The sequence below is a fragment of the Brachyistius frenatus genome, unplaced genomic scaffold (assembly GCF_029030835.1).
Source record: "Brachyistius frenatus isolate BFR_SWC_R1_liver_20210118 unplaced genomic scaffold, ASM2903083v1 Contig_18, whole genome shotgun sequence".
Classification (NCBI taxonomy): domain Eukaryota; kingdom Metazoa; phylum Chordata; class Actinopteri; family Embiotocidae; genus Brachyistius; species Brachyistius frenatus.
The window spans coordinates 2,281,258-2,293,592 of NW_027210617.1; the positions used below are offsets into that span (position 1 = coordinate 2,281,258).

The window sequence follows — 12,335 nt, forward strand, 5'->3', positions numbered from 1 at the left end:
TCATGTAGAGATTATGATGCCGTCAAAGTAAGTGTTTTTCCACTCAACACGCCATACTAGTCTCTCACATCATAACGCAGTTATGGAGCTGGAGAGTAAGAGAGAGAGTCAGAGAGGAGCCACAGAGAATATTTCCTGAAGAGCTGCAGCAGCGTTGCATGATCTGGCCCATCTTGAACATAAACCATGTGCTGGAAACTCTGATTCACGACACGAGGAGCTATAATGCAAAAAACACACTCAGCAGATGCAGGCGAGTGAAACTCACATTTGCATGATTGTACTCAGATTTGTGAAATACTATGTAAATACTTTGACTAAACAAAACAAAGACAACACATTCAGTAGGTTTTGCAGGTAGTAAAATGTCTTTAATAAAGATGATAGAGATCATAATATCTCTTAAAGCTGAATAATATCTAACCTTCAGCGATTACAAGCAGAAAGGAAGTAGATATTATAAATACCCCCCACAAACCAGACCATGTACCTCGATTACATGCTACTAAGAAACCGCTCTCTGATCATTTCATCAGTCAACCGTCGTATAAAAATCACATGGTGGAATGAGTAGATGGTCATTTCCACCTATAAAGCATCTATCAGTACATATAAAAATAAGTCTCATAAGCAAAATAAATAGATGCACCTGCAGACTGCTTCATCCAGTCAGCATGTCGGGGACTTCGAACTTCATTTTGTGACATGTGCAAGTGCTCTTCAAAAACAAATATGAACTAAGAATGACATCCACATACAAAGTAGAGAATATGTGGAGCTTAAAAGTATACGATACTTTTCATCTTGCTCGTTCATTAATTTTGGACAGGACAGCCTGTTCATGCACGCGACATGCGTTATTGCACACCCGTGACATCTCAGTTTGTCCCCCACAAACACGGAGATAAACGGAGGTGGGTCTTTTGGTTTTCCCTAACTTTATCTCTCTCACTTCATTGATTAAACACCGTTCTTCACCAGCTCGTGGACTCCTTGCCCGTCGATCATCAGGGTTGGATGAAACTCCCGCTCTCTCACCAACTCCTCAAGACCCTTAAAGAAGTACAGACACCGTCAGGGCTTCGTAAGTGGCTGTACAGATTCACTGTTTAAGGTTAACAGAGACCAGAAGCAGAACAACATCTAGAGCTTCTATTGAATTGAGGCCTCGTCTGCTTACCTCTCCCCCGTAAGACACCAGCGGGGAGATCTCACATTTGATTGGCAGGTCTGTTCCGTCCTTCAGGCTGCGTTAAGAGGACAAAGTCAGGAAGCATTACAGGGAGGTAAAAAAGAAACAGAGTGATTGGCTCCTGAGACAGGCAAAGGAACTGTAGCTGAGAGAAGCAACTGTGAATCCTCGACACAGCTGTTCTTCTACTGCAGCTTGTGATTAGAGATCAAAAGGCAGAGAATCAGAGAATCAGAGCTTCATCGCGACCATTGATTAGTCCTCCGACCCATAACAGACATCCTCCAGAAGAAAACAGATGAGTGACAGGTAATGTGTTTGCACGTCCACCCGGTGCTTTGGAGGAACTATGCACCACATTGCCATCACTCAACATGTTTATTTCTAGATAATCATTACAGACGACAATCAGTAATCACATATCAGGGGGTTCAGGTGTTCTGCTGAGCAGCGGCCTGAAGGAAAAGCTGAATGATTGAAAGAGATGCACACCCTTCGAAAGCCTTAATAACATTCACGGATGCCATGAATGTCAGTGAAGCACATGCTCATTTCTTTCTGCCTTAAAAACAAGCAGGTGGATTTAAACTTGAAGGCAAACTAGCAAGCAGCTGACCATAAAATTATTTTGCACACAAATCAACAGGTTCATCATCTTTTGAAGTGAAGTAACTGTTTGCCAGAAAGTCTGACTGGCTCAGTTTACCCAGCATGCAACACATTATGTTTATTAGTAAAAAAAAACATGAGAAGGGAAAATGATCTGTCAGCACGTCATTATAACAGTACGTCATCCCACCAAGGTGCTGAAGAAGACTGTTTTCAGTCGACTGAAGTGATCCTTACTGTCGTTTCCTTCATTACAACTGACTGTAACTCTTTTTTTTGTGTGTGTGGAAATGAAGGAAAGGGATGTCAAGGATCAGAAGTAATGTTATACGATGTTAACACGTCTTAGCGAGAGGGTAAGAAAGCCAAAACCCCATCACCATGCACTCAGTACTGCAGGGGGATAATTACTTTCTGTTGCCATCATCTGTGACACTGCCTGCTGCTCCGTCTCTGGAAACATTGTACAGGACACACAGGAGCAAGACCAAGCATGAGAGAGGGGGAAGTGAGAGTGTGAGGTTCAAAGAATATAAAGCCTACAACACAAACAAAACAAACAAACAAAAAAAAAGCCAATGCACACAGTTTGTACACAGTGAAAGTGTTTGGGAAGGTGAGAATGATAACGAGGAACCCGTTTTGTTCGTATTCATGCCAAATATGAGGACGTGACGCGCTGCGGTCACCTGGGGATGGCGGGCACGCGTCTTCCGTTCTCGTCAATGAAGTGTCCGCCGGCGTTGAGCACCCAGCGGTGGTGGAGGGACATGAGGGAGTGTCTGGCTGTGGTCGGCGTATCCTTTCCGTCCTGGATGTCTGCGTTCTTCAGTGGGGAGAACTCGTCCTCCCGCAGCACCTCGTACACGACAAATGTCCTGTTGAACACGAGCGGCTTCATATTAGCACACAGACAAAGACCATCAGCAGACAGCGGGCATCATCAGTGACGACTGGGACCACGATCTAACAGCCGATCAAGTAGCGGTGAGACTCTGCAGCTGAAATAATTAAAAGCAACTAAATGTACAATGCTGTCATGCAGTTAAAAACATGAACAACAACAACAACAAAAAAGGGCATCAGAATCCTGTAAACTTCAAATACACATTTTACATTTTAACCTCAACTTTCTTTTAACCAATGCACACATCAGTGACCCATATAAAATGACTTGGCGACCCACTTTTCAGTCTTTGTCAACCAGTTGAGTCACCAGTCCAGACCGAACGGTGCAGAGAAAAAACAGAAAACAGTAGGACTTTTTAGAAATCTGGCAACACAGTGAGTCAACCCATCTGGATTTTGCTAAAATCTGCCAGTGTGCCAGTCTAGGCACGGCTCTAATGCGTCTCCTCAGCGACACCAAAAACTATCTCTCCTCCTTTTTTTTTTTTTACTTTGAAATACCGGGAATAAACCTTGAAGGAAGCTGGACGTGTCTGCAGTGTTTTTCCATCAATCAATCTTTACAGGAATCCTTTCATTAAATGTAAAGTTCTATTAGTAGTGGCGTGACTCAGAGCTGATGTCATGTAACACTGGAGGAGGTGAAATGAGTGAACAGCTCATAAAACCTCCATCCTCCTGCAGAGAATTTGGCAGGCTCGGTCTGCTGGACCAGACCGTGGAGAAATGGCACGACTGGGGCTGAAGGGCCGGGATCGGGACTGGAAAATAGAGGGTTGGTTCTTGCATGGAAGGACAGATGAAGGACCAGTCAGACCCTGAGCACGGAGGCCTGCCAGAATACCATAGTCAATGCTGCCACCTCTCTAAAGGAGCAGCAGTTATTCATGGTATCGTTAGTACTTTCATGGCTTTTAGTTTGATTAAGATGCTGTTTACTCATGCTGGAACACACACACACACACACACACACACACACACACACACACACACACACACACACACACACACACACACACACACACACACACACACACACGAACACACACACATGAACGAACACACACACACGAACACAAACACACACACGTATGCATTCAGTGCCTGCCATGGAAAGAATGCACTATAACTCACTTAGCAAACTGGAAGATGTCAAAGACAAACTTTTCCATTTTAATCCCATTTGGTTTGTCTGGTTTGATCAGCTGACCCTGAGCATCCACATATGGGATCTTCTTCTGGGCCACATGGTGCTGCAGCTTTGGCTCGTACTTCCTATTATATAAACAGAGGAAAAAAAGTACCGCATGATGATGTTGTTCTTGGTACGAGGAAACAAAACTACTGAGACGAATGAACACCTTCTGCCTTACTGTACTACGTCTCTGAGGAAGGAGAAGCTGAAGAAGTGATTGGCTATGTTTCCTGCGTTGAACATCAGTCGGCCATCAGCACTGCGCTTCTCAGCCGTTGCCAGGGTGATCTCGCTGTACTCTACCACCTGGTAATGCCCGTCCACCTTGCAGACCACACCCACTGCCTCTGTCGGATTGTTTTTCTCTACCACCTGGAAAATTATTTCACAAAAAGACTTTGAGGTAATTTGCTGACATAAAACCTAAAAACCACGAGGCAGTCCACTTTATTTTGTTCAAAATACACTTGGGAATAGCAACTATTTCGTAGAAACGTTACTCAGGCAGTTCATAGAAATAAGACTAAAAGACCGACTGATGTACGGAATAGTGTAAAAACTAATATAAAAGAGTCACTAAGACTCAAAAACTATGAAGAGGCAGCAAGTTAAAGTCTGTACTGAATGAAAAACACCATCTCCCCCCTCTGCCCATCTGCTGGTTGCTAATGACAGAGTGGAGTCCTGATGAGGGGGTTGGTGAACGGGGTGGGGGCTGGGAGACGGGGTTGGTGAAGCCACATGAACTGTTAGCGGAGCTCAGTAATTTACGACGGGAGGGTGGGACCCCGCTCTGATCTGAACATCCATCTCTGCTCCACCGCACATCTCATATTGTCAAACAGGACCAGGGTCTGGATGGTTTCTGGCTAAGTGTTTCACTCTGTTCTGGGTTAGCTGAAAAATAAACACGGTATGATGAGAAATATTTCACCGTGATACTGTTGAGGAATGATCTGTATCGACACAGAACTTCAGACACACTTCGCATATCTAACAGACATGTGATTTTGAAGAAGTTAAAGAAAGACAAGATGACCTACTACTGCATTTTAGATCAAGTGCTGACATAAATTAGTATATTACCATCACAGAAATATCATACAATATCTGCAGAGGATACTCAATGAACTTTTAAATGTTTTAACTGTTGTTCCTGAGGCTTTCACAAGACAAACAAGAGCTTCACTATCATGTACTCCTATCTAGTAATGCTTCATACAATATGTTTTGTAAGACAGAATAGGTAATGTGTCAAAGCAATTATTAATCTGCAACCTTTATTCATTTACATAATATTAGCTATTCATGGTGCAATACAACAAAGGAATAAATGATATGACTATCTTTGACTGTCAATCTTCTTCCTATACTCTATACTATAACTAATGGGCCTGTTCTGTGAGGCTGTTGACTCTACTCATACTGGTCTTTGTTTCTGTCTGTCTCTGTGTGTTGGCCCTGTGATAGACTGGAGATCTGTCCAGGGTGTACCCTGCCTTTGCCCAAAGTGAGCTGGGATAGGCTCCACCCCACCCACCCCACCCACCCCCACACGTGACCCTGACAGAGCGGGTATAGATGATGGCTGGATGGGTGGATGATTACTGATTATTTTCTAGGATAAAAAAAGTTTTAGATCAACCCAGAAAAGTGTGTTTGTCCTGAAAAGTAAAGTACTCTGTGTGCTAAGAAACTGTTTGGGGACAAAGTGGCATTTTCACATCAAACTTATGTTATCTGAGACCACAATGAAACTTAAAAGATTCTGGGTTTACGCTTAATTTTCCTGGAAAGCTCTGATGTATTTATTGCTCACGGGGACTGCAGGAAAAACGAAGTGGCCAACATCTCCACCTAGTGGTGAGCTGTGGATTTGTACACAAATGTGCTGTCTGACAGCTGCAGCCTGATGCATATAAATCACAAACAGCCACCAGGACTTCTCCTTTCAAGTTCTTGCATGAATTACATACATGCAAATTTCTCAATTACTTTAAGCATTTCCGGCACTATTAAATAAGTTATAATCTTTGTGTGACTGCATCCTTTCAACATGGATGATACTTCCTGGTCTGATAAATGGTAACTGTGGGCTTATCAGTGCTACTGGTGCTCAATAGTGATGTATCATATTATCAGGCAGGAATATAAGAAGTCTCTTTGTTATTTTCCTTTTAATGTAGCATCTCATAAAAGAGAATATTCTATCATCACAAAAATAAATGTAAAAAAATAAATGTTTAGATCGCATCCTGATTCTGGTGTGTGCCAGGTGTTGTGGTCCTGATGACTGATTCTTAAAAGTAAGTGAAGCCACGAAATTAAGACAAATGGACGCCAGTCGCTGATCGATCATCTTTATACCTAATAGTTTTAATGTGAAATACTTCAAAGTTCTTAACACTCAGATACAAAGAGAAAAATCTGGAGGAATGACAAACCTTAGCTCCACAGTCCGCTCCCTTCTGCTCGCAGAAGCCAACAAAGGCAGGGTCGGCCACTTTCACCAGGATGTTATCCACACAATAAACATGGATAAACTCAATCCCCCGCCGCTCCATGTCACCCAGGATCCCCTGGTTCCCGAGAGCTCTGTAAAGACCCCCGTTACCATCTGGAACACAAACACACTCATTTTCAAACAATCACAGCGCAACCGGGAAAATAAGACTCTCTGAACAACACTGAGAATGAGACCGGATGACATTAATCCTTCGTTGGCATACCGGGAGCCATGGAGAGCTTCCCTTTGCTCTCCAGGATGATCTTGCTGTTGTAGTCCATGGCTGGCAGCATGCCCTGCTGAAAGAAGATCACGTTGCCCTTATCCAAGCCAAAGTAGTTATGTCGTGAAAAGAAATCCTTGGTGGACTCCATTGTCCTGCCGCTGGTCATGATGTACCTGAAGGCAACGCAGAAGCCACTGAGTCACACATTTTTCTTTTACCACTTTAAATCATTTATACAACAAGTGTAGCACAAAAATCTAAATCCTCTATTTTATACTGTGAAATGCTGCAGAAAACTTTAATCAGTGACTATTCACAAAAATAATCAAATTTAGGTAGATGTCAGACAATAAAAATTAAAAAAAAATTCACTGCAGATGATGTCATGGTGCCATTTCTACTTTCAATAGCTTTGAAGCCCCAACTACAGTGTTATTAGGGTTTCATACACTGCAATGACTTCTTGTTATCTCAGTCTTTCATATTTTCAAACTGTAAACTGTCCTTGGATCTGAGCTAATCCTCCTCCAGTAACACAGCATCCTTGATTAAGTTTCCTTTGATGCTCACAGTGACCTGACCCAGTTAGTCATCATGCAAACATAACTGGAACAAACTGTCTTGGTTCTAATTACAAATCAGACTGACAGTACTTGTTAGCTCAGGGCCGATTTATTTTCCCTCAGATAAAGTAGTAGATTCAGCTCACCCAAATGAGAAAAAACATACATAGTCATCTTAAAAACCCAAATGTCTCACCAGGGAATACAGCACTTGATTTTGTGCTTCTGCTCAGCCAGCTGTTGCAGCTTCAAAATGCGCTCGGCTTGGATCTGAAAGAGTGTTTTGTGGGACGGCAGCCCCACGTCGTACATGCCTTTGGGGTAAGAGACGCCCAGTCTGGTTCCCTGGCCCCCTGCCAGCAGTAAGGCGGACACTTTACTCTGAGAGATGCAGCGAAGACCTGAAGGGGGCAACACAGCAGCGTTAACATGAACAGAAGTAAATGTATGCGTGCCATAGTGTATTTAAGATAGTGACACATATCTGCATGTACACGCTGATATGACGGTACACAATCTCAACACTCAAGCACAATATCTAATCTCTGTTGACGGTCATAGTGCATTTATATTACCTTTGTGAGGACATTTTAAATAAATATTAATAAACTTGACCAAATAAACAAAGCCGTTAAGATTTAATCAAATTATTTTATGACTTTAATACAACAGTACTTTGGGAATGACACATATCAAATTGGCCCTGAACTAGAATCTAATAAAACTCATCAACCCTTTGAGGGTTCAATGGGTCGACTGTTTATAATGCTTCCCGTTTCTGTTACATAAACTGCGGCTATGTGACATGATACGCATCACTCTTTCGACTCGTGGGTGCCAGAAGACAAGTTTTACACCCGTGTACTGGGTGGGCCAGACTTTGACTACTCTACCACAAATACACTCACTCACGCACCACGCCCAGCACACAGATTTGGTCCATACAGAGCGTGATGACCTCATGAATGAGGGTCAAGGGGCAACTCAAACTACGTCAGCCCCAAATCAACTCCAGATGTTTTCTGCTGCCACCTCCACCATCATCCTCCCACAGGGACAAAAAAGAAAAAAAAAGAGTACAGCTAAATGGTCAGACCCCCACTGCATGCAGGATTGCGCAAAGCATCATGAGCGATGTGAGCCGACTTACTCATGTTTTGAATCTACGCAGGGGAAATAGACTGCCAATAGTTTGTGAGTTTATACAACCACACGGAGGCCAAATGAGGAGTTTCAGTTGTGACACTGAGATAAGCTGTTACATACGTTTTTATTCAAACGGCTGCTTTATTGTGGGTCTTCTGGAAATCAATTCTCTGAAAATATCAATGGCACAAGTCTTGAGAACGAGCGCTGACCCTTCTCACCATCACTGCATCATGTGAGGTCATGTGAGGTTTTAATCCCCTTAAGCCCCCCCGAGTCTGATATCAGTGAATCTCTCCTCTCTCACCTGTCAGCCATCACTTTGTATTTTAAAGTTTCGTAAAGTTTAACTTTAACTGCCAGGCTTCAGTCTCTCTGGAGTATATTGTGCAGTAATTAGGATAGCCTTGTTTAATGGCTGGTAATGGTTCACATATTCTCTACTATTATATGCCATCAATAAAACCAAATACAGTCAAAACAATTCTTCCTGTTTCCTTACAGCGTGTAGTACTCGGGGCAAATAAAGATTAAAGGTTAAGTTAAGCTGGAACTGGGTGTGGATATATGATCTAGGGACTTCTCAAAAAGCTCACCTGCGAGCTCCCAGTCTTTGAGGCACTCCCTGTCCCGTGTCACGCTCCCCAGCACCTCCCTGGGCACGGGCTCCATGCGGGTGTCCATCTTCTCCTGCTTGCTGCTGCTGGACGTCTCCATGGCATTTTTGAAGAACCCGTTGATCTCCTGAAAGTCCATCCCCTGCAGGTTGAGGTTCAGGTCAGCCTGCTCCTCGGGGCTCAGCTCGCCCCAGAACTGCAGGAGGTGAGACTGGCCGGCTTCAGCCAACCTGTGGATGAGTCCGCTGGCGCTCGGGTCCATGATCAACTGTGCTTTTGATCAACTCTGCCACACCGAAACAGACATAAAAAAACCAAAAAAACAAGATGAAGGACCATAGCTTCATCTGAGGGCACCTGAAGTTATATCATTACATTACATTACATTTCATTTCATTTAGCTGACACTTTTATCCAAAGCGACTTACAGTGCATTTCAACCATGAGAGTACAAAACCCAGAACAGGAATCAAGAAAATACAATTTCCTCAAGAAAGCCAATATCAGTGGTGGGATTTTAATAATAATAATAATAATTAGAAACTTCATTTCTTTTTATAACACCTTTTATACAGAAACTGCAACTCAAAGCACTTTACAGGAGAACGTAAAACAAAAACATATAATAAGAAAACTCTCAGTTGCTCAGTAGGAGTATGATATAAACTTTCAGTGCATTAAAACAGAAAGGTTCTTCACCATAAATGTACTAACATATACAAAGCCTGCACTACTAGACCTAAGGGGGAGGTTTGGAACATGCTCAGATAATAAATCAGAAATGTAAAAACGAGTGAAAAAAATCCAAATGAATCCTCAGCGACACAATCAGCTAGTGTAATGCTGCTAAAACTGGATTCATGGGATCTCTCTCTCCCTCCATAATGACATGGTAACATGTTTAGATTAATAGGTTGAGTTTTTAGGAGGTAAAACTAAAATTTTGTAGACGAACCTCGATAGCATCTACATCACCTAAAAGTTAAAATTCAGAGTTGATAGAGAGACATTTTAAAGGAGGGTGGAGTTCTTTTGGAGAAAACACAACTCACAACGACCACAGTATTTTACAATCCTGACTACTGCTGATCAAACTAACGCAATGATGTCAACATGTCACGTAGCCTGACATTTACATAAGTGAACACTTAAATGAAGTAACTTTAAAGGAATGTTCATTCATCTCTTTGTTTGAACGCACACCCACAATGAGCAACTCGTTGGACAAGGAAATCATCACATCACCGGGGCAGATTTCTTAACATTTGAATTGGGAAGCTGAGGGCGAACATACAGCAGAACAGAACAGCTGATTGATCTGCATAAAAATCGATAGATGTCAAACAGGAGGTCGAGTCAAGTCGACAAGGATGTGAAGTTCAGGCTGATAGGGGTGAGCCTATTTCACTCCTTGGCAGAGAGGAATTCAGTATTACCACTGTGTAATAACACAGACTCGCAGTTAGTGAGCTCTAATAGCCACATGAAGCGTGTCTATCGTGCGAGCCGCATCTATCAATCATCGCGGAGCGCCACTGTCCCCCGAGCAGGCAGCGCTTGAGTGGCAGGAGGGGACAGCTGGAGCCGAGCACCTATTAGCAGCTAACCGGCTAACTGTGGATGAAACAGTCAGCTCGGTGAAAACACAGCAGACAAAATGAATGAAATGTTAAACTCTTACCTCTCACAAGGGCTCCTCTTGGCTTTAAGACCATTAATGCCAGTCTGTGTGTCTGTGTCTGTGTCTGTGTGTGTGTGTGTGTAGTACGGGTTATAACGCCTCCCTACCGGACGACACCTCCTGCTACGTCACATTTGACGTGGCAACAGCGACGGTTACGTCGGGGGTGTGGCTCCACATTGAATGCTGCGTTCACGGGCTCCACGTAAATCGGACGATCCCCGTGGCAAGATACTTTAGTCATCTGATGCCTATAGAAATACTTTTCCCAAAAACATAAATGTCTCTCCTCTTTATTTTCCTCTGTAACTAGTATTACATTGATCATGGAGATTATGAATTCGGTGCGGGCTGTTGGCCCGTTTGTTCGCAAGTGTAAAGGAAAACTACCACCCGATTTTCACTAAACTTGGCGGAAGGGTGCAGCATGGGTCAAGGAAAGAAATCACTAATGCCCGAATCTTAAACTTTCACATTGCGAAAAAGGGCGTTTAGACTTCTAAATGACATACGTGTTGAAATCCAGTAGATTATAGTCAAGTTCAACAGTGACAAAACATAGGCCATTCTGGAAATCGGATGACTCTGTATCACAATCTACATTCAGGGCTATAATCCGCCTGGGATATGAGATGAGATATCTACTGACAAAAAGTAAGCCAATAGTTTGCATGAGCATATAGGGTAATAAGGTTTAAACTCAATTATTTATCTCCGAGAAGTTATATCCGTGTTTTTGTTGTCTTTAGAGCTCTCTCCAAGACCCCCAACACTAAACAGGATGAAATAAGGATAAGAAACCAGATGAGGAATAGCCCCCAGGATGTGAATCAATAATAAGGGAGAGATGTGGAAAACATTGTTATTATAATGAAATGAAGAGACAGAGTAGAAAAGAGAGAGAGTGTGTTCATTTAAAGATGACAACTGGGGACGAGTTCACTTTAACTGTTCAACTATTTCCTCTAATCAAACTGCGCAAAAAGAGGGTCTTTATTAAATGGATCTGAGAACAAACTCAAACGTGTGTATAAGTGTGCAAAACATATCAATAATTAATGTGAAAGTTTTTCCTTGCTCCTTCCGAGAACCAAGGAAACCACAGAACTAATTTTACATGCTTGTTATGTCAACAGATGCGAGTGTTTGATAATGTTTCACCGAAGACATGTAAAGTCTTCTTCACAGACATTTCAACTGTATTAGGTTAGGTTAGGTTAGGTAGTTACTTTATTAATCCCCGAGGGGACTTTTTTTTTTCGCTACAGCAGCATACAGGAAGCAATAGATAATAATAGAATAATAAAAAGCAATAAAATAGCAGTAAAAATATAAAATATAAAATGCACAGTATATACAGTACAGTATATATCTATATCTATATATATTATATACAAACAACCAAGAAACACAGACAACAGTGTTATTGTTGTGTGATGGATTTTGCCAGAGGTAAGTTCTCGACATTTTGACTTTATTGTTAGTGCTAAATTGAAAAAAGAAAAAAAAAAAAAAAAAAAGGTCCTCCTCCTCTTTTTTTTTTTTCCTCTAAAGGTGACCCTAATACTAAGTACCAGACAATACTAAAAGTTTTGTGACTCATAAACAGATAGGTTTGCGACTTATTTTTTTTTAATGTCAATTCTGATCTCAGCCACACGGGGGCGACACCCATGTTTACAAAGACGGAA

At 42.2% G+C, this 12,335-nt stretch overlaps 1 protein-coding gene across 2 annotated transcripts; it reads right to left on the reverse strand.

Moving 5' to 3' along the window:
• Nucleotides 1-351: 351 nt before the first annotated feature.
• Nucleotides 352-10,787, reverse strand: uap1 (UDP-N-acetylglucosamine pyrophosphorylase 1). 2 transcript variants are annotated; one of them, XM_069694807.1, is made up of 11 exons: nucleotides 10,645-10,787; nucleotides 8,943-9,249; nucleotides 7,397-7,601; nucleotides 6,635-6,810; nucleotides 6,350-6,522; nucleotides 4,084-4,277; nucleotides 3,845-3,985; nucleotides 2,491-2,679; nucleotides 2,213-2,254; nucleotides 1,181-1,247; nucleotides 352-1,053 (listed from the first exon to the last, which is right to left on the reverse strand). In XM_069694807.1, the coding sequence occupies exons 2-11, from the start codon at nucleotides 9,223-9,225 to the stop codon at nucleotides 961-963; spliced, it is 1,563 nt and encodes a 520-aa protein (XP_069550908.1). In that variant the 5' UTR covers nucleotides 9,226-9,249; nucleotides 10,645-10,787; the 3' UTR covers nucleotides 352-960. The 2 variants fall into 2 exon arrangements, with proteins under 2 accessions (XP_069550908.1, XP_069550909.1); XM_069694808.1 differs by lacking the exon at nucleotides 2,213-2,254.
• Between the last annotated feature and the right edge of the window lie 1,548 nt (nucleotides 10,788-12,335).